At 49.2% G+C, this 27,069-nt stretch overlaps 1 protein-coding gene across 1 annotated transcript in view; it reads left to right on the plus strand.

Annotated features, from left to right (window-relative positions):
* The window catches only part of LOC146799985 (uncharacterized), a 318,891-nt gene that overhangs the window by 20,587 nt on the left and 271,235 nt on the right, over positions 1-27,069 (plus strand). Inside the window, 1 exon segment of the mRNA XM_085623698.1 lies at positions 3,573-3,665. Coding sequence (XP_085479824.1) covers positions 3,573-3,665 — 93 coding nt within the window.

Consider the following 27,069-nt stretch of genomic DNA (forward strand, 5'->3'; position numbering starts at 1 on the left):
CTGACTTGAGAGGTCAAAACTAATGTGCTCACGGGGATTCTGAAACCAGCCCAATCCTACCCGGAACCTCAGCTCGTTTATAACAAGGCCCTGACTGATGTACTGGTGGGTAACTGGGTGTGAGGAAATGCCTCTTTTTTTTGTATGGTCACCCCCAAGTTTTTTACTGATGCTGCTGGTTTTTCGACTCTGACAGTGCACTAAGGCCTGCTAACAAGATGTAACCTGACCCTAAAGTGTATTTCGGATTGGCAATACGCAATTGGAAATGGCTAACTTACCCTTAGGTCACTAGTATATTGTACCCAGGCATGTAAGTTAGAGGGGTACCCCAGGGCTTGAAGTACTGGTTGTGCCACCCTCAACGCCCCCCCAAGTAAAACAAGTCTGCCACTGCGGACTGGTAGAGCACTCGTGCACTGCTAGCTTGACTTTTCCATTGAAAGCAATGACAAAGGCACCACTTCCTGTGGACATGTGAGTAAGTCACCCCTCTAGCAGCCTACTGAACCCCAAAGACATGGTGTAAAATATGACTTAGGCAGGACATGTACTTTACATGTTCTGACAGTAAAACACGCGAAACAACCTTTTTTACTGTGGAAAGACTTAGTCGCCCAGTTGGCGAGTACAGGGTCACACACTGACCCCCTCAGCTGTGCTAACTCTGGAACGATGCGACCAAAGTGGGCACTCCATGGTATCAAACAAGTTTTAACTTTAAGCCCGACGTATATTTTGGGTCGAAATTATTGTACCTTTTTGCAGTGTGCAGCTTAGCTAAGCTGCCAACTTGTTGCCCTTAAAACTCTTGTGCCTTTCTGGGCATACATGGAGCCTGTTCCACAAGACTGCTTTTTGCCCTCCTGGAGAGACGTGCTTACGACTCTCCGGAAGGGGAATAAAGGGGAAGGTTGTTACAGGCCAGAGAAGTGACACTCTCTCCTGCAGGAAGCCTCTTGGGAAACCACCTTTGAAGGGCAGATGTGTAGCACCGGGGGAGGGCTGCCCCCTTGTTAACGTAGACATGTTGGCACGGGAGGCAGAGAGGAGAAACCAGTAGCCAAACCGGTTTCCCTTTGGGTGTGTAGCCCTGAGGTAGCCACACCCTGTCACTGGGACCCTCAGAAGGCGGGTTATTGACTCAGGCATGTGCCAATGGGCTGATGGTAGTCCGTTGGTGACAGGATTTTGGCATGACTGGAGAGGGCTTTGTGGGACGTCGTCCCTGCAATGAGGATCTCTTGATCACCTTCGTGGACAACAGAATCAATTCAGGGAGTCCCCCATTGACCGCACCACATCTGTTACATCCCCTTGCATCAGGAGCACTACATGGGAATCCATTGCAGTGCGGATACATTACCTGGAACTGGTGAAGGAATGCTTCCCCTGTGAAGGTTACTATTCTTGAGGACTAGTTGCTACTACCATTATTTCTGGGTGCCGAAAAAGGACAGAGGCCTTTGTCCTATCCTTGATCTGCGGCCTCCACACTTCTTCTTCAGGAAGGACAAGTTCAAGATGCTCACCCTAGCCCAAGTTCTGTCTGCCGAGCATCCAGGAGACTGGATGGTAGCAAGGGGCTTGTAGGATGCATATTTTTACATTCACATCCTGCAGCCCCACAGGTGTTATCTGATGTTTCAAGTAGACCAGGATCACTTTCAGGTCTCCGTGCTGCCATTTGGCCTTGCTAGTCCCTCTCGGGTGTTCACCAAAGTGATGGTGGTGGTCACAGCCCATCTTCGAGGGTTGCCAATCTTCCCATGCCTTGACAACTGGTAATGAAGGCAGGTTTACCTTAAACATATGTCAAACTCCTCCTGACGATGGCTGACCTGTTGACATCGTTGGGCTTCTCTATCAAAGACACACCTGACCCCTTCACAACAGTTCCTCTTCATTGGAGCCTTCATAGATATAAATGCTTTTTAAAATTTCAATGTTTCCGGGACATTCATGCTATGATCCTGATGTTTCAACCATTGACCTGCTTTTCCTGTGAGAGCAGCTCTGAGGCTGCTGGGCCTCTTGGCTTCTTGCTTGTGGACCACACCAAGTGACATGTGGGTGCTGCAGTGGGTTCTGCAGTCTCAGTTTCAAGGGACTGCAAAAGATCCGCAGTGGTGGCTACTCAAACACAGCTGGACCTGCCGCAGGCCTCTCTCCATAACCCATGCAAAACTCGCCATCATGACTGATGCATCATTGCTGGGATGGGGAAGTCATCTAGGAGGTGGAGATCAGCAGACACTGGCCTCTGATGGAGTCTCTCATCCACATAAACCAGCTGGAGTTGTGAGCAATTACCTTGGTACTCAAGGCGTTCCCTCCAACCATCAAAAGGCAACAGGTACAGGTTCTCATGAACTAAATGACTGCCATGTGATACTGCAACAAACAGGGCAGTGTAGGGGTCGTTGGTTCTGTGTTAGGTGGCTCTACATATGTGGAAGTGGATGAACACCCATGGCAATTCCCTTATCATCCAACACCTGGCAGGATCTTTAAATGCCAGGGTGGATGAATTCACTCATCGTTGCCTAGCAGATCATGTGTGGTGGTTATACTCAGAGGTGGCACGAGGAACCTGCCACACAAAGAGGTGAAGCCTGGTTCAATCTATTCACCGTTACAGAGGCGAGCAGTGTGCAAACATTTGCACACTGGAGTTCCCAAGGCTGTCCTCCCTTAGAGACACCGTCAGCTAGCATTGGGGTCGGAAATCCTGTATGCCTTACCGCCCCCTCCCTCTTCTGCCCAAAATGCTGAAAAAGATCAAGAAAGACCGACCCAAGTCATCCTAGTGGCTTCAGACTGGGTGAGGGGTATGTGATACCCGAGACTTCTGGCCATAAGCACGTCTCCCGATTTGACTGCCTCTTTGGTAGGACCGCTTGTCACAGCAGCAGGGCCCAGTTTTGCACCTGAACAAAACTCAGCCCTGCCATGGACAGTCAGATTCGCAGGACACAAACTTCCCCCAATCAGTCCCTCAGGATGTCCTGGTCTGAGCCATTCCACAGCCCCAACACTCAAGGAGGTACTGCTTTGGTATCTATTTAGAAGGTGAGGAATCGGTGGTTAGAAGTCTCTATCAGAAGAATAAGTTACTTACCTTCGGTAATACCTTTTCTTGTAGAGACTCTAACTTCAGATTCTTCATTGACCCACCCTACTCCTCTTTCAGTGGAATGGACTCAGGCAGCCAATTAATAAGATCCGAATGTAGAAGTCTGCTCACTGCCATTTTCGGATTTCAGTAGATCTGTGTTAGTTGAGGCGGTCAGAGATCAGAAAGAAACAGACGTATGTGTGCGGAGGTACTGAATTAAAAAGGGCCTAACGTGGAGCCACACAACATCACTTGTCGCCGTGGGAGGGAATTGTTACAAAATGTTTCCTGGTCTAGTCTGATGCCTGGGGAAATTCACAAGGCAAGGAGTCTACGGTTAGAGTCTCTACCAGAAAATGCGTCACCCAAGGTAAGTAACTTGTTTGTTTCACCCACTTCTGGGTGGTGCACTTCTGAGATTTCACAGTATTGTTCCTATTATTATGTCTTTCAGGAGATACAGTTGCTGCTTCTAGGAGTGCACACAGTTTTCCAGATAAAAATACTTTTTCCCAGGAGGAACTGAGAGATAGAAGAGGAAATCCAGGTGAGTCGTCTATTTGTGTCATTGATTGAGGTGCACAATGCATGGGACATTTACTTGTAATTCCTGCATCAGAAAGTCTCCCACCTGTTTGAGCACACACCAGAAAAGCTGTGTTCTGGTTGGTGCTGGAAAACAACCTGGACATTCTGGACACCAAAAAGTCTGAATAAATGCATCCACAATTCTATGGTAATTTTGATTGGTGCATTTGAGCTAATAGATGAGAATTGATGTATGTTTTCTTTTTTTTGTCCAAGTATAAGACGTATGTAACATTTTTAAGAAAGAGATTTCTACAGGTCATATCTGCAATAAAGGAAGAAAGAGGCATGATCAGAAGTGATCTGAAGTCCCCTCTTCCTTTGAGCTGGAGAAAGACACAGGAGAACTGGCAAAAGAGTAGATGACCTAGGGAAAGCTATTATCCCCATAGCCAACACATGCCATAATTTATATACCCAAACCCTGTAGTCTGATGCCCTAACCTTACCCCATAGGGGCAGTGTTCAACATTTATGTCAGGCCTCTGGCGATGATAGCTGAAGATGCAGGGTTGTCCCTTTTCTCCGATGCCACCCAGATTGTTTTCTCCCTTTCTGCTGAAAGGGCGTCAAAATCATCTTCCCTTCAGTCTGGGCTGGGGAGCATAGCAGGATGGATGCAAGCAAACCTGCTCAAACCTAATGGTGAAAAGACGGAGGTGCTGATTTTGGGTAAGAATAAAGACCTTTGGGGACCTCGACACTGGCCGCCTGAAATTGTGCTCTGCCCCAGCCTAATCATCAGGTCTGGAATTTAGGTGTTATAATCGATGACCAGTTATCAATGAAGCAACAAGCGGTGAAAGTGTCTTCAATCTGCTTCACTATCATTAATTGGCTCAAGAAAATCCTTTGGATGCTGCCTTTATCTACACAACGTACCGTGGTCCAGGCTCTTGTCACTTCTAGACTGGACTATAGAAACATTCTGTATCTAGGAGCCAACAAGGATGTGTTGCGTAAACTACGGATGGCGCAGAATGCGGTGGCTAGGCTACTTTGTAAGGTTCCTAATACAGTTTCCATCTCAGGTTCTCTTACGGGTTCTACATTGGCTCAGGGTTGAGCATCATATTAAATTCAAAGCCCGTAGCTATATGTTCAAAATCGAAGTTGGTAAGGCACCCCAATATTTAAATACTTTAGTTCGCCCTTACCTCCCACCACGTCTCTTACGTTCCGCCACTCAGGCAAACTTTACGGTGCCTAGGACCAGATTGTCGCGTATGGGCGGCCGGCCCGTCTCTTGTTTAGGTCCCTCTTCATGGAACTCCCTCCCTACGTCACTTCTGATTGAAACTATTTACGAGAATTTACGTAAGTTTTAAAAAACCTGGTTGTTCAATATGTAGAGAACTTTCTTTTTCCTTTTGTTCCTATCAGGCGGCACCGGGAAACCCTTGGGTAGCTGTGCGCCTTATACGATTAAAATAACATAATAGTATAGCTTGCTTCCATGCACAGAAAGCTGTGGATATCAGTTTATCTCTCTGAGTGTAGAATTTGTCCAGCGTGTACCCCTCTTGTAGCTTGATCCATAAAACTGAGTCCTTTTCTGTTTCTGCTTGTGCTCATTCTACCAAAGATCCCAGTTGACATGTTTGATTATAGTCATGGGCACTGGAATTATGCGGCAGGGGAGGGCCAAATTACGTGGCAGGGTTGACAAAATTATGCAACAAGAAAAGGCAAATAATGCAGCGTAATGGGGCATATTTTGTGATAGTATTACTTCATTATTTTCTCATTTTTAGACTTGTCAACACTGTCTGGGCATAGGTTGCACCTCATAAGTACCACTTTAAAACCCAAATATAGAAATAAGCAACAGAAAGGTGACCAGTCAACCTTTACAAAGGGCCTTCCGCTTCGGGGCAACACGAGTTGCTGTGTTTTTAGTTACATTTGACCCATTTGAACTATAAACACATGTTTTTGTTAAAATCTGCAGATTTTGAAGCATATAATAGATTATGTGACAAATGTGTAAAATCCATAATAATGAAAAAAACACAGCAGCCGCACAGTTGCATAATTCCAGTGGCCATGATTTTAGCACTTGATGTTGGGTAGGCCTACTCCTACATCATAGCTGGGTTTCTGAAATGTTTTTTTTGCTAACCTTTCTTCTTCTCTGCCCTTTCAAAATCATTAAGTGTCTGCGTAAGAAGCTGGCTCTATATAAGCTATACCACTAAGTGGTTATATCGTGCAAAGAGTCCAGAGATTCCACCAGAAGTGTACAGGGCTCAATATAAACCCAAAGTGTTCCATTTGTTCTGGTGTACCTTAGAATATCCCCAGGCGTCAGACTGGATCCGGAAAAGTTTTTTCGTCAGTAGTACCCCTGCCCGTTGGTAGGTGGTGTTGTGCGGCTCCACGCCCGTCGCTGGCGTCGTAAGCACCGAGATGACATCACGGAGACTACTTAGGCGCCACCCATGTGCGCTGACGTCAGTTCTTTCCTTTTCTGTGCCAGATCCGGTTAGAGCACGTACCTTAGTCACTTTTTGACTATCCTTTTGAGACTTTTGTCTCCTGTAAGTTTGTGTCTACTCTGGTGCACGTTGGAATGCCTGGGTTTAAGTCTTGTGGGACCTACCGTCGCAATATGTTGGTGGCAGACCCCCACAACGTCTGTTTCTACTGCCTGGAGAGCGACCACGACTCCCGGGCCTGTATGGACTGTTTGGCTATGGCCCCGAAGGCCTTGAGGGAGCAGCGCCAGAACCTGTTGAGGTCCGGCACTCGTCCCCACGCCGTTCACGGTCCAGGGGCCGCTCCAGAGAACGCTCGCAGGGCCACCATCATCGCTCCTCGAGCTCCAAGTCTTCGCACTCGGATTCGGGTAAGAGACGACACAAAAAGAAGTCGAAGAAATGTTGTCGCTCTCCGACGTCCCCCCGTCGGTCCCCGGATGCGAACGAGGGGGACAGGGGTTCTGCCCCTGCAACTCCTGCGGAGCCCGGGAATCCCGCGACCTACCCACCTTACCCAGGTCCGTCGGCGACTCCCGCACAGGTGCAAGAATTTCTTGCTACCATGGACTGCCTGTTTAGGCCTCGGGCTCCCGCCGGCGTGCCCTTGGGCCCCGCGGTTCTGTGTCAGGATCCTGTCAGGCTCCGGCCACGAAGCCACAAGGTCCCGCGCTGCTGGTTCCGGCCCCAGCGCCGCCCTCGGCTCTGCCTCCTGCGCCACAGTGGATGCCATTTGTTCCACCCCTGCCCAGGTTCTCGGACACTTTTGTCCCTACCTGGGCTCCGCATTGGGACACGGCGCCGGTTCGGCACCGTCCGGCGCCGTTTGTTCCTTCCCCGGTCCTTGCCCTGCCTCTGCAGTCTGTCCCACATACGGCGGAGGACGACTGGGAAGGGTTCGAGGACCCTCTTGCTCGTCAGTGTGACTCCGAGCAGGACTGGGCGGATGAGTCAGAGGAGGCCGGCGGCCTTGATCTCTCCTCTGACCCGGGGTTTGCCTCTCCTCTGCCTACCATGGAGGAGGGCGCTTCATACACGATGGTCCTCCACCTTGATCTCCCTACGGTGGCCCTTAAGACTAATCTCCTCACTGAGGTGCTCCAGACGGCGTCCACTTCGTCGGAGCCCCTGTTGCCATTTAATGACGCCCTCACTACTGTCTTACTGGGCACTTGGTCGCGGCCAGCCACAGGGGCCCCGGTGGATAAGAATGTCACTAGGCGTCATCGCCCGGCGCCATGTGACCCTGCCTTTCTGACCACTCATCCTACACCCGAGAGCCTGGTGATCCAAGCTTCGACGTCTCAGAGTGCAATTCCCACGGCTCCGCCGGATAAGGACTCTAAGAAGCTGGAGCAGTTCAGCAAGCAGTTGTTCTCTTCGGCTAGCTTAGGGCTGCGGTCAGGGAACACCGCATGCCTCTTGGGCCGCTATTCCCACGCGGTGTGGGAATGCCGCTGCACAGGTTTTGCCTCAGTGTCCTGAAGAGGCCCAAGCTGTGCTGTCTCAAGCTGTTGCCGAGGGTAAAGATGCGGCTAAGTTCGCCATTTGGTGTGGTTTGGACACCGCGGACTCACTGGGTAGAGCAATTTCTACGACTGTGGCGCTTCATCGCCACGCCTGGTTGAGATCTACTAGGTTCTCGACAGATGTACAAAGCTCTCTCATGGCGATAAGGCTGACAGTGCGCTGGAGCGTTTGAAGGACTCGCGGGCTGCGGCCAAGTCCTTAGGTCTTTCCACGAAAAGCCCAGCCACTCCTGGTTTTCGTTCCTTTCGTGGCCACGACAGGGGCACCCAGGTACATTTCTTCAGCAAGCCTGTGCAGAACCAGCCTCAGCGCGGCTGCAGACGTGGCTTCCGCAGGAGCAGGTCTGGGAATCAGCGTGTGGCTCAGTCCACCTCCGCCCCGCTGCTTCTACCTCCAAACCTTCCTAATCCGAGCTTTGTGGAGCACCCCACGCCAGTGGGTGGCAGGATCTGCCATCACCTCCACCACTGGCACGCTATCACATTGGACAAGTAGGTGTTGCAGATCATCCACAAGGGTTACTCCCTTCCCTTTCAGTCCACCCCTCCAGCCATGCCACCTCAGTATCACTGCATGTCGGGGGAACACTTGGCAACTCTCCAGCAGGAAGTTACGACCCTCTTGGTCAAGGGGGCCATCGAGTGCGTTCCTGGACCGGAAGTAGGGAGTGGTTGTTATTCCCACTACTTTCTGGTCCCCCAAGAAGGACAAAGAGGGTCTGCATCTCGTTTTGGACGTCCGGAACGTCAACCGCTTCCTCTGGAAGGAGAAGTTCAAAATGCTGACTCTGGCTCACGTCTTGGCTGCCCTCGACCCTGGAGACTGGATGGTAGCATTGGACTTGCAGGACGCATATTTTCACATCCCTGTCCTGCCGGCTCACCGGCGTTACCTGCGGTTCACGGTAGGCCCGGGGCATTTTCAGTTTGCCGTGCTCCCCTTCGGCCTTACCAGCGCCCCTCGAGTGTTCACAAAAGTGATGGCGGTGGTCACAGCTCATCTGCGCAGGTCAGGGGTGTCAGTCTTCCCCTACCTCGACGACTGGTTGTTGAAGGCGGGCTCGCCCCAAGCAGTCGTCTCCCACCTTTAGACTACGGCCGACCTCCTGCATTTGCTGGGGTTCTCCATCAACGTGCCGAAGTCGCACCTGAGTCCCTCTCAGCAGCTCCCCTTCATCGGAGCGGTGCTGGATTTGACGCGGTTTCGGGTTTATCCTCCCAAGCTGTGAGTCCGGATATTCAGGCTATGATTCTGATCTTTCAGCCTCTATCCCGGGTTTCAGTCAGGATGACCCTCCAGCTCCTGGGCCTGATGGCCTCCTGCATCCTGCTAGTACAACATGCCAGATGGCATATGTGGGCTCTGCAGTGGGACCTGAAGTTCCAGTGGGCGCAGCATCAGGGCAACATGTCCGATCATGTCCAGATCTCGGAGGGCACTGCACGACAATTGCAGTGGTGGCTCACGGGTCGATGGCAGATCCCTCTCCCTTCCCCAACCGGAGCACACAGTGGTGATGGATGCGTCCCTCCTAGGAAGGGGAGGCCACTTGGGAGAGGCAGAGATCAGAGGACTCTGGTCTCCGGCGGAGTCCTGGCTCCATATCAGTCTTTTGGAGCTTCGGGCGATCCGACTTGCACTGAAGGCATGCCTTCCCTTTGTCCGGGGAAGTGTAGTGCAGGTGTTCACGGACAACACCACCGCCATGTGGTATTGCAACAAACAGGGCAGGGTGGGGTCGGGGACCCTATGTCAGGAGGCTCTGCGCCTCTTGACATAGCTGGAACATCAAGGCATTACCTTGGTGGTTCAACACCTGGCAGGTTCTCTGAACGCCAGGGCTGACGAACTCAGCCGCCGGTGCATAATGGATCACGAATGGCGTCTTCACTCGGAGGTGGTGCAAGATCTTTCTGCGGTGGGTAGAGCCTTGGTTAGATCTATCCGCCACCGAAGAGAACGCACAATGTCCTCAGTTCTGCGCGTTGGAATTTCCAAGGCGGTTCTCGCTCGGCACCCAATGTTAACCAATGGAGACTGGGGGTGACTGAAGATGTACTGCTCACAGGTGAGTAAAGCGGTGTCAGGGGTGGATCTCTTGGAGTTAAGGTAAGTACAGGGGGGGCATCAAGGCAGCACCAAACTTACACCCTCACCGGCACAAGGGCGGTTGGGTGCCAACACAGCATTGGGTGCCCAATGCAAATCAATGGGGAAGATCGGCTTTGAAGTAAGGCAGGCTCAGGCCAGGAGGCCGGACAAAGAAAACCCACAGCTGCCCAGGTTAGTAGTGATGCTATGGGACATAGGGACCCCGTTGGTCTAGCTCCCCAATGTACAGGGGTTTCGGTGCAGGGGTGTCCTTTGGTATCGGTAAACAGCTTGTCGGGCAGGTCGCGATGAGGGGGAGTCTTCGGGTTGAGGCTGCAGGCTTCAAGGTAGAGTCCGGCAGGGGTCATCCCACAGTGGACTCTGGTTCAGAATCGCTGGGTAACCTTCGCAGGACCGGTGGACCACTTGGACTCAGGCTGTGGGCATCTGGTGCAGAGGTTGGTACAGAGGTGGTTTCGGGGTTCCTCACAGCAGACGTGGCTTCCGCAGGAGCAGGTCTGGGAATCAGAGTTATTTTGCTTTTAAAGTTGGTTTCTTCTTGAACAGGTCCGCTGTTCTTGGGAGCTCTTGTTCTTTGTTGAAGGCAAGCAGTCCTCCCAAGGCTTTCGAGGTCGCTGGGCTGCAGGACGGGTCGTCTTTTGGCACAGGACCGTTGAGGGCTGCAGACAGGCCAGTAGGGCTGGGGCCAAGTCCGTAGGTTTCTGCACTCTTCGCTGCTGGTGTTACTCTGTAGTGTCCAGCTCTTCTTAGGTTGTCAGGAATCTGATTTCAGGGTTTGGGGTTGTAACCTAAATACTGTACTAGATTTAGGGGCGTTGCAGGGGAATGACAGGTAGGGACTAATGGGTTTCTTACCTGGGGTGTCTGCACCCTCTGTGATGCTGCCCTCATGTGGGAGGGGGTAATAGCCCTAACCCTGATTGGAATAGTCCTACCATCCTCCATATGGGGAGCACTGAAAAATGTATTTCACTTTGCCTTCTAGCACCTGAGGGGTGGAGTTGGCGAAGGGGGGGGGGCACTCCTCTTATTCTCACTAAGTTTTCCCGCTGGTTCTCCTGCCAGAAGTGGGGATTTGAACTGGTGATCTGCTGCTACTAGCAGAGGCTGGGGTCGCATTATATAAGCGGCAAGACCTTTGAAGTTTCCCTCTTGAGCACTCTGCTCGGGTCCAGAAACATGTCTGGTGGTGGCAGGCTGCCTAAAGCCAGTCAGAGACCACTCCAGGGTTGGTAGGTTTTCAGGGGGCGCCTCTGAGGTGCCCTCTGAGTACATGTTTTAATAAAGCCAACACTGGTATCTGTATGGGTTTATTAAGGGGAGTCGTTTGGTTCCAAACACTCCTGGATTCAGTAAAGCCATTATGATGCTGGGAAACTCGAGTTGTCGAGTTTCCATCATATTTACTCTCTAATGCTTCCCTGGCACTTACAATATTAAGAATAGACTTAAATATTGTAGGGGCATATCTGCTCAGGCAGCTATGTCCACACCTGAGATATAGTGCACCCTGTCTTAGCGCTTGTAAGGCCTGGGAGAGGGGTGACTTACCTGTTCCTTATACAAGAGGTCTTAAAACCTGTTGATGCAGAGACACCCTTGTCAAACATTTTTAGGCGTAAGGACCCCCTTCTGACAAAAATTTCTAGATCCTGGTACTCCTCATCATCGACAACCATAAACACCCCCAGTTCCCACAGCAAATAATTTTTAGGGTGGGGTAAATAATATTTAGCAAACCGAAGGTCAGTGATCGTGGGGGCGTGGTCAAGGTGTAGCTTAAAACAAAGGGCCTCATTTATGAGGAATTGGCATAGGGCAGCGCTGCAACCCTTCTTGCTGCGCTGCCCTACACCAAAGTGAAAGAGCAGGAATGCACCGTATTTATGAAATACGGTGCATTCCTGTCCTTTTCCCTTGTGTTGGCGCACAAATTGCTGCCTAGCACCAACATAGGGAGGATTGTTTTTGTACAGGGCACCTTCCTTCACAAAAACAATCCTGAGAGGCGTGTTTCTCTTTCTATGTGAGCTGCAGAATGCAGCACACATGGAAAGAGGAAAAAACAAGGAGAAATTAAAACATTTCTCCTCTTTATGCCTCGGCTGGGGAGGCGTCTGTTTTTGGAGCTGCCTCAGGTTTACGTGATTTTGTAAATATGGGGCAGCATCAAAATCCATGGGTGTTGCGTGGGAACGCCGCGCAAAGCCGATGGATCCCATCCCTGACGCAGAGTAAGGCAACGCAGTGACTTGCACTGCTATGTTTTATATCTATGAGGCCATGGAAAGCCATGCAGGTGGCTTTGCACCGCCTTATAAGTATGGTCGAGATGCTTGCGCCTCCGAAGGATCAAAAAACGTGATGCTCTGGCGATGAAAGCCTCTCATAAATAAACCCCAAAATATTCTGTACATTTTGTAGGTCTTTGACCATCAGGCATCTACATATAAAATAAAGGGCAGCGTCTATTAGTTAATGCACTGATGAGGTCTGTGTTTTACCAGAGAACCACAGAATTAAATCTTGGTTGGTTCAGTGGAGAATAGTGACGTGTTTTTTTTGTGCTATGAGGTCACAGTCTGTGACAGAAAGCACTGTGAATATGTAAGTCATTATTTCATACTTGCATTACACACAGTGTAAGACAGAATGCTGCAAAATGTACTAATAGTTTTGCGATAAAATGGTGCTTCCAAAATGTAGATTTTAGTAAAACCAGTGCGTATGTAATGCATTGGTTTTTTTTACATAACTGTCCCTTCAACACCTCCTTTGGAGTACTTAGGGGTGTGTAAATGCAGTTACAATTAAAAGCAAGCACTTCACAGCCCAGTTGCTAACTCTTTGTACTACTACTCAAAAAAACTAATCTTTGTCATCACAAAGCTTGGAGTGATTTGATCAATTAAAGCCAGAACCTTTTTCCAAGCACCCTTTACACTTGCAGATTAACTGATTGGCACATTTTCATTTCATTCAGGCAAACAGGCACCCTCTCACCAAAGCTTTTCACAGCACTGGAGGCTCAATTGATGAAACTTTAGCTGATAACGATCTAAATTAGCCGCCCCAGGACGACTGTCTTTTTCAAAAAAGGAAAGCAAACAGGATTGCAGGCACAAGTGAAGCTGGGGAATGCGCAACTCCCTTCCAACACCCCTCTGGGGGACTCGCCCCACATATTTAAGACCTCTGCCTTAAACAGTGCTGCTTGGCATGGCACACGGGCAGTGTGCCGTGTCGACTTTGTTGTTTTTCTTTTCTCCAAGGCTTCAGTGGCTGGGAGCCTGATTAGCAGGTACTCTACAGTCAAAGTTGCATTAAAGGCCAGGTAAAAAGTGTGGGGTACTGCAACAGAAATCCACTTTCCTACAGTCTGCAAAAGGGAATAAGGCTTCACTGGTACCGGAAGGGTCATGGAGCAGCACTTGACCTCTAGTCTAGCCAGCTGCTCCCCCCCTCCACCGCTGCTGCTGTTGCCTTGGTTATCTGATAAAGCATCTGCCTTTGCTGTTGTCCCCTCCCTGCAGCTGCCAGTTCACCCCCGCTGCCAGGGATTTGCCTTATTTACCGCCCAGGTAACCTCCCCCTCCCCTTTGCACCCCAGCGTCTCCGCATTGAATTCTACATTTACCTTTGGGCTGTAATTGTTGCTGATTTCTCTGTTAGTTTGGGCTGACTATAGTTTTTGGGCACTTTGATACTGGGCTAGTCTTCAACTGGGGTTCAGTGCACTTCCTTGTTTACCGCCGCGTGCACCCCTCGTAACCCCACCCCCTCCCGCCACTTTCCATACGCTCCTGTCCCCGCAGGCTTTCTTCCGCTGCTGGCCATCCTGCCTCCCGGCTAGCTCCTCCCACCTCCTAGGACTTCTTATGGAGGCGTCTGCACTACCGCACAGTAGACACACCACTGGCGCGCCAAAGGCAAGCCCTTCTGCGCCTGGACCGCCCCAGTGCCGGGAACCCGCCCCGCAGGTACTCCACCGCAGCTCTCCACACCCTGGACCCCGGCCGCAACAACAACTGCTGCCTTGCATCTCCTCGCTCCACAGTGGGACCTTTTGTCCTGCCTCAGCTGCCGGCTCACTTCCACCTCGGGACCAACCACTCTCGCAAAAACCCTCGACATGCCGTCCCCACACACCAGAACCTCTTACAAGCAACTCTGATGCCTCCTGATCAACACCAGATCACTCTTCAAGCATGCCAACGAAGTATGAGACACCATCTCTACCTTCGCCCCGAAGTGACCCTCATCATTGAGATGGCTTGCCCCTGACCTCGCCATCGCAACACCGAACGCGATGAAGCACTACGGCCGCACCAACAAACACGGAGGTGGCATCGCTATTGTACACAAGGAATCCATTGCTTGCACGACCGCGGAAAACAAGACCACACTGACCAAGGTAGACCTGAACTTCCAACTCCACACCGAGATCAAAACCACCTTCAAAGGCACCCTCACTTACAGACCCCCAGGACCACGTGCTGGCCTCAGCGACGCTATCACAAAATGCATGACTCTGCCCGCCATAGAATCCTAACACTACTTCTTCCTGGGAGACCTTAACTTCCACCTGAATGACCCTACCAACATAAATTCCACCGACCTCCTGGGATGAAGGAACAACATCAGCCTCACACAGCTGGTCTTAGACCCCACACGCAGAACAGGACACACACTGGACCCCATCTTCACTTCCAGCAACAGAGCCAAGTACAGACACACCTCGAATCTCACCTAGTCCGATCACTCCATTGTACACTTCACCATTGCATCGCCGGAGCCCCACACACCACTCCCAGTCACCACAGCACCCCCTTCTGCAGATGGACAAAGGTCACGCAGCAGCAATGGTCCAGCTCCCACAGCAGCTCCCAGCCGGACTTCTCCACCAGCCTGGAGCAAGCAGTACAGAGCTTCAGTGCCTGGGTCAACAGAGCGGCTGATCAAGTCGCCCCCACCAAACCTGCCAAAACACACAGACCCACCAAACGAGCCTCCTGGTACACCCCAGAACTCACCGGAGTGAAACGAAGATACAAACAACTGGAAAGTAAATAGCTCTCCAACAGAAATAACATCAACTGAGCCACCTTCAGTCCTCACCTTCTGCCACCACCATCTCAAAGTCGCAAAAAGGAGGCCCTTAAACCTGGCATTGAGGCCAGCACAAACCAGACCAAGGAACTCCTAATCATCGTCAATGAGTTCACCTGCCCTCTAGCCACCAAAAGCTCGATCTCTGCCACACGGGAACTCAGTGACGCCCTAGCTCACCACTTCCACAACAAGATTGCCAACATATACAGGAACTTTGATCCCCAATCCACCAACCTCCTCAGCTTCCCCACTCCCACGAATATCGCCGAAGACCATCCGCTCACCTCATGGGTACAACTCAGCACACCAGACACTACCGCCTTAATGAAATCCATCCACTTGTGAGCACCCACTGACCCATTCCCCCACTGACTCTTCAGCCTCGGAAGCGACGAGATCAGTCACTGGCTGAACACCATCCTCACTCTTCCATCATCACAGCCATATTTCCAGATGCATGGAAACATGCAGAGGTCACACTCTTCCTCAAGAAACTCTCTGCAAACGCCAACGATCTACAGAACTACCGCCCCATCACACTTGTCCTGTGTCCGGCCAAAGTCCTGGAGAAGGTCATCAACCTCCAACTCACCAAACACTTAAAGAGAAAAACCTACTGCGCCCCTCCCAATCCGGTTTCAGAGGCAACCAAAGCACGGAGACAGCCCTAATCACTGCAACTGACAACATCCGCACCCCACTCGACAGAGGAGAATGTACCGCCCTGATCCTTCTAGACCTCTCGCCAGCCTTCAACACAGTCTTCCACTACACACACATTGGCCGACTACACAGATCCGAATCAAAGACAATGAGCTCAGATGGATGGCATAGTTCCTCACGGGGCGCACTCAGAGTGTCCGCCTCCCTCCCTTCACCTCATACTACCCTTTTAAACATCTACATGATGCCGTCAGCAGACATAATTAGAGCTCACATCCTCAACACATCTCCTATGCTAACGACACCAAGCTCGTCCTCTCGCTCTCAGCAGATCACACCACAACGAAAGCTAACTTCTACAACTGCATGGGTAGCGTCGCAGCCTGGATGAAGGAAAGCTGCCTGAAGCACACCACAGAAAAGACTGAAGTGCTGATCTTCAGCAGACACACCACTCTCTGAAACTAATCCTGGTGGCCATCGGAACTCGGCCCGGCACCCACTCCCACATCATCCAGACAGTGGACTCTCCATGAAGTGACAGTTCAAGCGCATCTCCTCAGCCTGCTTCCTCACACTCCGCATGCTCCTCAAAATCTTCAAGTGGCTACCCATCAACACCAGGAAAAAAGTGACGCAGGCCCTCATCACCAGCCGGCTCGACTACGGCATCGCACTGTATGCAGGAACCACCAACTGACTCGTGAAGAGACTCCAGATGAACCAGCCAGCCTGATCCTCAACCTGTCCAAAAGGACCCACATCACTCAGGACCTGAGAGAACTCATCTGGCTCCATGTCCAGAAGAGATGTCATTTCAACTCCTGACACGCCTACAAAGCCCTCCACAACCAAGGACCTGCCACCCGAATTTCCATCTACCAGCCAGAAACCAACTTGCTCTTGTCCAGACACCACGCATCCATCGCTGCTGCAGCGGAGGACGTTCCTTCTCCCACCTCACTGCCAAAGTCTGGAACGCTCTTCTCCCTTCTCCCTCCAAACCGCACCATCTCTGACAGACTGCAGGAAGAGACTCAAGACCCGGCAGTTCGACTGACAGCCTGCAGCAAAGCTCCTGGATACCCTCACGGGCGATAAGCCACGCTTTACAAAAATGTATTGATTGGTTGATAAATCTATATTACAGGGGCGCACCGTCATTTTCACTGCCGCAATGTGACCCCACCAGGAGAGCCCCTAGAGTGCCAGGACTGAAAATACGTAACAAGCTGTAGTTCACTTGAGTCGTGAGTGACAGCGTAGGTGCTATTTAAATACCTAGGTACTGGATCAAGGTTCTGGACCGTTGAAAGGGGAGTTTACCCTGAAGGTTCTCCTACTTGCCAGTCAAGAAAATGAGATTCAGGGCCTGTGCCTTGGACATATTCACTCTGTGCCCTGACTCCTTCGCGTTACTCTCCAACTCAAATCTAGTAAGGCTGGTATGGATGTTTCTAGCTGTGTCATCACCACAACGTTTTCAGCAAATAAAACTAACTTGTAATTCTCACTGCCCATTCTGATTCCATGGATATTCCCCTCCCTCTAATCCTTTCTGCCAGGTTAGGTGGAACCATGATGGGGTGAGAGGACAGCGTTATTGGACCCCCTCTTGATTCCAAACTGTTTGTAGACCAAGTAATTATCCCGTACTAGTGCTATTGTGTTCGTACAGCAGTTGGACATCCAACTTCAAAAAATCATACATCCAATTTCAGAAAATCATACCTAATCTAGTGGATTTTAGTGTTGGGTCCATGAATTTTGTAATGACCAGATCACATGCTTTTTCGGCATTAAGAAATACAAGTAAGGCTTTTTCCCTGTTCGTTGCACATCATTTATATTATTTGTCAAGTCTTTAGTGTTATCAGTGCAGTTTCTGCCTGGCACGAATCCGGCTTGCTCAGGTGCAGTCAAACTGGACCAGCCCTTCCATAATCTATTAGTGAGAATGCCTGTAAAAATATTTCATGGGGCAATTGGCTTATCTGAGCCACACAATCCTGCATCTTTTCTGCATTTTGGAATGACCGGATTCAGTGCATGTGCCATAGTGAGTTTCTTGCTGGATCTTCCAGCCAAGGAGTTGTAGAGTTATGTAAAGAATCGAGCCAGTTGGTTAAACGTTTTTCAGAACAAAGGCATAAAGCTCTCCGGCGCAGTGGCTTTGTTAGATTTTAACCTGCTTATTGCTCAGATGTCTTCACTAACCTGTATTGATTCTTCGAGGGGAGATCTTGCTTGGATGTAAGTTGAGAGATTGGCGAGTTTTGTCATTAGATCTCTATATAAGCCACTGAAATCTCCTCAGCGTAGAAACCTTTGTAATACCCCTGGAAAGGTTTAGTTATCTCCTGATCTCTATAGTTAGGTAGCCCCTCCTTATTTTGGACGCATATGATCCTCTCATGCACGCTTTCAGCTCCTAATTTTCAGACTATCAGTTTGCCTGCTCCATTGTCACCATCAAAGTAGCATTGTTTTGTCGTCGGGAGTATGTATTGTGCTTCATCCCTGCCCACTGATGTCAGTTGGGTCCTGGTGGCCATCACTTTGCATCGTATTATATGGGAATGTGCTCTACTACGCACATCTTTGAGTTCTGTCAGTTGAGTCTCTAAATGAGCCCTTTGATCTCTTCTGTCTGTGAGAGGCTGGCCTGGTATATGATGCACACTTATGTAAGTGGACACTTTGCACCAGTCCAGACATCCCTTATGGTGATTCTAGTGGTCTTAGACAACCTTAGAAAGCTCTCTAAGTCGTAGCTGTGGAGAGCAGCCTTCAGGCTTAGTCCAGAGGAGTGTAAAGCAGCTTGTTTTTACCAGAACACAATCTTATTGATGTAGATTAAGTGAAAAAGAACCAAACCAAGTATTTATAAAAATATGTATTTATTATAGAATACTCTCTGTTCCATTCAAATATCTCCAACATGGAGATAAACACAATGCACACAATACTTCAGTTAGAAACACAGTAAATAGCACAATATACACAGTAGATCCCAGGGTGAGAACAAACCATATATTAGGAAAGTGGTATAAGAACCACGACTTGAGTCATGAAGATGTCGAGAGGGCGTAGAATTGCTGATGACTCGCAGAACTACCCAAGGTAAGTAGGAAGGGACCCCACGGAGAGCGTGTGCATTGCGGGAACACGGCTGCGTGGTCCGTACAAGTCTATGTGCAAGTCGTGGTTGGATTTTTAGAGATTAAGGACCCTCCCCAGTGGACCCTAAAGAAACCCCGTGAAGGACAGAAGGTTGGAGAGCCACCCCACCTGTGGATACCCTAGTACCCACATTACCTACACCAGGGAAGCTGGGTGCATACGTGTGAAGTGGTGTCGGAAACCGCCACCAAACCCAATAGAGGACTTCAGGAAAGTGCCACTGCTGGAAGAGGAGAAAGTGTTCATGGGAATCCAAACATGGATTCTTGAAGAGGAGTACCTGAAAGCAGAGAGGACAGAGTCTATGTCACTCAGGAGTGACCAGGAGACTTGAAAGACGAATGCCCTCCGATGTCGAGTGGTTCAGGGAAGATGACGATGCCCTTGACGCTGCAGCTGTGAGGACCAGATGACACTGAGGAAGACCAGGACCGAGGTATGAGCTGTCCCACGAAGGATGTCGAGTGCTGAGGTGTTGGTGTCCGGCGGGAGCACCAACAAGCCTTGGCAAATGCAACCTATGCAGGAAGTCAAGAAGGTGCAAAGTTGGGACCAGCAAGGTCCAGGGGACTCACCACAAGCAGCGGAGTCAGGGTAGGCCCCAAGCAAACAGGGGAGCCCAAGGTAAACAAAGATGACCCTCAAATTGACCCACAGGCCGGAGGAACAGGGATCGCGAGAGGACCTCGAGCAGCTCTTCAAGGAAGCAGGCCACGGTGCCCACAAGGCGGTGTGACTGAGGATCTTGGTGGAAGGAGTTGCAAGAGGTTGGGGCACTTTGAGCCCAATGCACTTGTTGCAAAGTTGCCAAAAAGCCTTTTGCACTTGCAAAAGAACGGTGTGCACAGGGACTGGATTATAGCAGCCCCCATGAGGGATACTGGCCTCAAACTCAGTGAGAGGACAGCACAGGCCTCGAGAAACATGGAGAACCACTACCTGTGTTGTTGAATCCTTCGGAGTCCGCAGGAGCTCAGGATCAGCAGACCGGTCAGCAGTGTTAAGGTGCCTCCGATGGCACTGAAGTGACTTCTTTACTTCAAGGGAGATTCCTTCAAGTGTCTTTGATGCTCCACAGGCCTTGGAAGGTTTCTGTATGAAGCACCTGCTCGGACGATGCAGCAGACAAGTAGGGTGACTAAGTCGAGCCCTGACGAAGTCCAGCGAAGCCCAGAGTGTCCAGATGGTGGGTGACAAAGTCCAGCGAAGCCCAGAGTGTCCTGACAGTGGGAGATGAAGTGGTATTAGAATTGAATCATGTCCCACGACGAATCTAGGGACCTACACCCAGGTAAACCCTTAAGTACACTAGGTAAAGGGTTGGGATGATTTAAGGGACCCTCCCAGGGGAGGGTCTGGACAGGGGGGAGGTTGCTCCCATGTCCTTTGTCCAGTTTCGCACCAGAGCGGGAGCCAAAGGCTCCCAGGACTAGTTTGAACTGGACTATGCACAGGTACACCAAATGTGCCCCTCATGCAGACTTTCTGGCACTGGCAAGCGCACCCACCCGGTCCCAACACACTAGATCCTGTCTGGGAGGTAGTCACACCTCCCTGTGACAGGATACCTATTGTTCCACCTTCCTCTGCTTGAGCTTGGCTCAGCAGCAGGAGGGCAGAAATGTATTTCTGGTCGGCAGCAACCATTTTGTGCTGTCCTGGTCTAGAAGGTTGGCACCAGGGACACTGAGAGCCTAACGGAGGTCTCTGCCAGTGCTTGGAATCACACCTACCACACCATTTATGGTGTGGGGGTATGATTCCAACATGTTTTATACAAAACATGACAGGATTAGTTGCAGCCACTTTCAAAATGGTCATCGCATAATTGCACGGTGCCCTTCTATATAGTATATGGCTGCTTCACTGACAACACGGGAGAATGGACTCCTTAGGCTACAGGGGTGTCCTGCTCGTGCATGGAAACCCTCTCACTTAGAACCACGCACCCTGCCTTCAGGATTGCAAAGGCCTGCTATGGGGTGACTTATAGATTTTAAGTGCAGTGACCCAAGATATAAACCTATACCTTTTAGTAAGTGATGGTAGCACCAACTTACACAGGCTGCAATGGCAGGCCTGTAGTTCCATTTTGAATGGTCTCTCATGGGTGGCATAATACATGCTTCGGCCCATGGGAGACCTTTGGGGTACCTATGCTCTCGGTACCTTAGTATCATATACTAGAGACTCATAAGAGTACCCCAGAATCCAATCTAGGATGTACCTAAGTACTGAACTCAACAGTTTAGGGTGAAAGCAGATAGAATGGGGGCATGATTAGCAGGATGCCAGTCAGACTATTCAAAAACAGCATCACATCAAGCTAAAAAGTGGAGGTAACCATAGGATCAGATACTACTTTCCTACACGGTCTTTATTATATCATACCTCATTCAAGATGAACTGTCCTCTCACTACTGCTTTAGGGGCATCCCACCTAATGCTGGGCCATCTCCTGCATGTCATTCTCAATGTGGAAGTTGCTAATAACATTTCCCAGTATTGTCTACCACCTCTTCACAATATAATACATTATCCGTCAGCCTCCAAACATTATGTGGTTTATGGTCCATTTGGGACAGGACTGCAGTGTCGTCGTAATTCGGGTTGGATTAAAGAGTGTTATTTGTTCTGGATGCCATGTTTCTTGTGACCAGGAAGTGATCTATACGGGCATAGGTTCTACTTGCTACTGAGAAATGGGGTGTAGTCCGTTCTGGGGTGTTGCTATTGCCAAATATTCAAGATGCACAAGTGTTTCATCGAGGAGAGGCCATACAGTAAATGTGTACCAGTGTGGCCTACTCTGTCACTATATTTAAATCCACCCCCAGGCCCTTCCCCGAATATTATATTACATATGGCTGAGTGTCACGAAAGACTTCCTCCAGAGCTCTCTGGAGATAGCTTTCTGTGTGTATTTTAGGTGCATATATTGAGAACACTATGTAATAGTGAGCATCCTACCATCATCTCTACTCCACTGACTGATCACTTCACCTTGCAAGTCCCTACTAAGGAGAATTGCTTCCCCTCCGTTTTTATTGGGACCTGATGCATAAAACTGTTTAGGGAACCATTTAGATTGCTGTCTGTGCCAGCCTGTTATGACTAGATGTGCTTTCGACAACAAGGAGACCTCACCCTTCAAAGAGGGCAAATGATTTTGGGGAGGGGAGTTGGCCTAACGGCTAGGGCGGTTGACCTCGAATCTGGGGAACCAGGTTCGAGTCTCAGCAATGATGCTGAACATCCTGTGATTCTGGGCAAATTACTTAATCTCCCCGTGCCTAACAATAAAACCCCCAAAAAATGAATGTGTCCGTCTGTAACACAACTGGTGCTATGTGAAACTCTCTGATACCCGATACATTCGGGTCAAGTTTGCGCTATATAAAATTCCGCAAAATAAATAAATAAATAGTCGCTTAGCTGGTGAATTTAGACCTCTAATGTTAAAGCGAATACGCAGGATTTTTACTTGAACCACCCAGTGTTGTGTGAAGTGTGGATATCATGGCCACCTAGGAATGTCTGTGTGTCCCTCATTAGGCAGCCCCCTTAGAACTCAACCCCTTCCCCCTACTAACAGCAACAAATAAGAAATTTGAGTGTTCTGACACTGATTAAAATAAATGAATTTTACCAACGAAGAGACATGCAATGGAGCTGAAATTAGACCATCTAGTCTTCCCCAGCCCACATTTCTCAAACTTATTTCTTTAAAGATCATGAAATGGATCAACCCCAGGAGCCTAGAGATGTGTTGCTCCAACACTAATTTAGGCAGAGTGCACCTACAGGTTCACCTGGCCCTGCTTGACAGCCGAGACTAGTTTAGATTACCTCTACAGGGTCAGCTGCAGAGGTCGGCTGGGAATTTCTTCTCACTCAATCAATCAATCAATCAGGGGTATTGTAAGCGCGCCACTCACCCGTGAGGGTCTCAAGGCGCTGAGGGGAGGGAGGGAGTGGGTCCGCAGATCTGCTTAGCCGAAGAGCCAGGTCTTGAGGGTCTTCCTGAAGGTGTTCTGGGAGGGAGCGCGTCTGATGTCTGCCGGTAGCTCGTTCCAGGTCTTGGCTGCAGTGTGAGAGAAGGATCTTCCGCCAGCTCTGGCTCTGTGGATGCGGTGGGTTTCGGCTAGTGTGAGGTTGGTAGATCGGGTTCAGTCACTGGTTTCAGCCACAGCTCTCTGTGTCGACTGAGAGTGTTTGATCTGCAGTGTTAAGTTCTTTAGATTTTTAAGTACAATTTTCTTCTTTTGCTTTAACTGCAGCAGTTGGTTTGTAACCAGATCTCAAATCTTTTTTTGTGGCTCTCTACCAGCCTCTGGCCAGGCAGGCAAGGTTGTCTATTTCCTTTTGAGGCACCTGCTCCTCTGTGGGCACATCTTCAATTTGGAGCAGTGCTTTTGCTCGTTTTAGGGATGTCATCTGCATTTTTCTGTCCTGACATTCAAAGATGAGGTGTGCCTGTGCCCCCATTTGTACTCGAGTTGACGAGTGCAGTGAACCAGAAGGAATTTTCTTCTTTTTTGTAGTGTTATGGCAGGCATGTCTTGGAAGAAAAGAATTGTATGCCTATTTTCTCAAAACACTATCGGGGGGGACGGAGAGCGATAAGGAAGAGAGGTGAGTCCAGTACCAGTGCTCCCAAGAATTCACGTACAATCACTAGGGGTAACTGTTCCCAAGAGGTAACTCGCAACCTTTTGTGGTGACGTATAACGAAAGTCAATATAGGAGAAAATAAAGAAGAAAAAAATACAGTAGTCTATGTGCACAGGTTGGAACCTGATGAGGCTGGGGGAATTTCTCCTTTTGGAATTAGTGCCCTCACACACTCTTGCGAGTGTCATGCTTCATCATCAGCGTTGCTCCTCATGGGGGTGGCACTGCAGTTCTCCACGGGCACCACGAGAGGGCTCTTTATCCGAGATCTTTTAGGAGACGCCGCAGTTGTGCATGTGGGTGTATGGGCCTAAAAAGGTGTGAGGGTGAGTTAAAATTACCTCTGCGGTACCTGGAAGTCAAGTTTTATTAGAGGGTCCGGGAGGTAAGAGTAAAAAGTGTGTACCGCTGGAGTGAAAAGTATTTCTTATGAAAAACTTACTCGCCTTTGAAAGTAGATCTTGGTCTTAAAATAAACCTAGAAAGAAGCTTATTTTTCTAAAATTGACGTGGGTCTCCTTTTTGAGTCTAGTGATATTTATTAATCACTGTATGCATAACAGATGTCTTGCATTCCTTTGTGCTAGCCTAAGAATGCTCGACCACACTACCACATATAGAACACTTTGGTTTTACATTGAGCCCTGTACACTTCTGAGAGAATCTCTGGACTCTTTACATGATATAACCAATTATTGGTATATCGCACAAATAGCCAGCTTCCTACATTCAGTGCCTCAGCGCAGCATTTTTTAACTGTGGAGGGGGTGCGTGAGTCACCTCAGCATGCAGAACACTGCTCCAGATAGATCGTGAGGCTGCCTGCCCACTTCATTGTCTTCTCACTTTTCTATGGCAGTGGACTGAGTTTCGTTCAAGAAGGCCCCTGACTCATGTTGACCAGCAAGGCCTCCATATGGCAGATCTGCTCCCCAACTTCAGGCAGGGCTTCTTCCTTGCACTAGAGGCCCCTGACACACTGTCTGCTAACGCTCAGCTCTGCAGTTCAGGGTCCCAGCATCTGAGACAAGGGAGCATCAGTTTCCGTATGTCTGCTGAGGGTTCGATTGTCTGGTTCGGGTTCCACTGTGCAGAACCTGGACTCCTATGATGCTGCTCCTGGTGCTACATGTTCCATCCACTGCTCGAGGCCAGAGGGCTACCTCACCTCTGTTGCCCCCCTTAGGGCAATTCCACCGGCACACATGAAGGACCGGAAGATGGTCCCACCAACCCAGAATGCAGCCACCAGGTCCCTTAGATGGTGCTGGTTGCAGGTTGATTAGCTCAGGCCAGAGCGGAGAGTGAGAAGTGGCCTCCTACTCACCTGCTATCTTGGCCACACTCTCTTGGGTTTCATATTTAACAGCAAGAGTAGTTGTATGGGCAAGTGAGGTAATAATTTACATATTATATTGCTTGCATAAAGTATATATCCTGAAAGAAGTTATGTACAACATAGCATCACCAGCCAGTAGAACAAGATCTTTCTTCCACATCTCAGTATAGCATCAAGAGTCCTTCTCCATCAATCGCTGCATATAGTATAAATGATGTTTCAGTTCATTTCACTGAGAGATCTGTGATCGTCCTGTAATCTGGTGTCTGAGGAGTCTACATGTAATCTCTTCTTTCCTAAGTATCCCTTAGTGAACTTAGCTGCTTACTCATGGGCACTGAAGAAGTAAGATCTTCCTTTATAGCTAATTTCCAACCGAGATGTGTGTAGCATGGTATCCTTTACTTCTGTGGCTTGCAGTATCTTCTTGAACTCAGAAATGCATGTCTCGCCTCTTGCACTTTAGCATAAAATATTGCACTTAAGCCGTAATACCTGGCAACAGGGCCAGGACATTGCATTGGTGTTCCAATTTTCCTTTTTAGGAATATCCCTACAGAAGGACTTTGAGTCAGAAATCTCTGAGCACTTTCTCCTTTAAATATATTGGAGAGCTGGGTTCTACTGAAAAAGTCCACCAGTACTAGAGTTTCTACCAATGCTTCCTGGACAGATGTCATGAATTAAAGCTATTCTGTGCATGGACTCTGGTCTGCAGATAGTGTCTTGCGTCAGTGACCATGTTGGTCAACGGCCGTGAACTGGTCAGCCTCCCGCATTTCAAGTCACTTTGCATTGATCTCATTATTTTCCTCTATCATTGCAGACAATCTCAGGAACCGGAGTGGGGGGGAGTAAGAAAAGCTGACGGTGGTCAATTGGACTCCTGCATGACCACCTGATGCTATTCTCTGACTGCCAACATTTCTTTTTTGTTTTTGAGAGGGAAGTCAAGAGGTTTCTTGACCTGCAAATGTGTGTTTTGCAAAGCATCTGTTTATTACATTATTTGCATCACCGATTGAAGGGCATGTAGCAAATCTTTCAGTGTGCAATAAACAGCAACTGGTTTGCAACTCGGCTTTGTGCATTGGGCTGTTGGTGTTATTGACTAGTTGTGACGTTAAGGCATTCAGATAGATTTTGTTGAGACAGTCACTGACTGTGTTTGGGCTGATTAGTTTGAGGACACCCAGGCTTGCATAGGGTGAAGCAGGTGTAAAATAAGATTGTGGCTAGATGTGCCCTTGCTATAGAATTGGGCTTTTTCTGGATGCTGATGTGTTTGTAGGCCAGTAAACACCCTGGGACTCTGAGTTTTAGATGCCAATCACTGTTTCGTAGTGACATGTTTAGATTGAAACATTTGTTTGAAAAAAAAGCTATCTCCTGGGCTCTATACTTAGGTAGCCCTTCCTTAATTTGGACAATTATCATCCTCACATGAAGACGTTCAGCTCCTAATTTTCAGGCTACCAGTTTGCTTGCTCCATTGTCAGCATCAAAATAGCATTGTTTTGTCTTCAGGAGTATGTGTTGTGCTTTATCCCCGCCCAGTGCTTTCAGTTGGGTCCTGGTGGCCATCACTTTTTGCCATGTTGTATGGGAATGTGCTCTGTTATGCACATCTTTGAGTTCTTTCATTTGAGCCTCTAAGTGAGCCTTTGATCTCTTCTGTCTTTATTATATCTAACGCTATGCAAGATGAACTGTCCTCGCACTACTGCTTTGAGAGCTTCCCACCTAATGCTGGGCCATCTCCTGCATGTCATTCTCATTTAGAAAGCTGCTGATAGATTTCCCAGTAAAAAGCAAGTAAACTGTCCAAGGGCCCTCGCACACTCCCATATTGGAAGTTGGCCAGGCAAAGATAACATCTACCCTAGCCTACGGGAGCGAGGCGCTGCGCGGGCGAGATGGGGAGACCCTAGACAAAGCCATAGTGAGAATTTATAGGCACACTCTACAGTTACCCAGTTACACATCTCCAGGACAGATCAGACTGGAACTCGGTCTAGTCAGCAGACGCTAGCCAGGCGAGCAATATTCACCGTCTGCTGCTACAAATTCGAAATTTCTGATAAAAACACTATAAATTATAACATATGGGTGGAGATAAAAGACAAATTACATTCACCTGCCAGAAATTATACCAACACAACAATCTCCATGTTTGGCCTAGAAGAAGGCTGGGACGCCTCTGCCAGCTACAACTTCTTTACAACAATGGCAAACAAAACAGCAAAAAAACTATCTCTATTTGAGCACAAATC

Source organism: Triturus cristatus, chromosome 8 (genome assembly GCF_964204655.1).
Source record: "Triturus cristatus chromosome 8, aTriCri1.1, whole genome shotgun sequence".
NCBI lineage: Eukaryota > Metazoa > Chordata > Amphibia > Caudata > Salamandridae > Triturus > Triturus cristatus.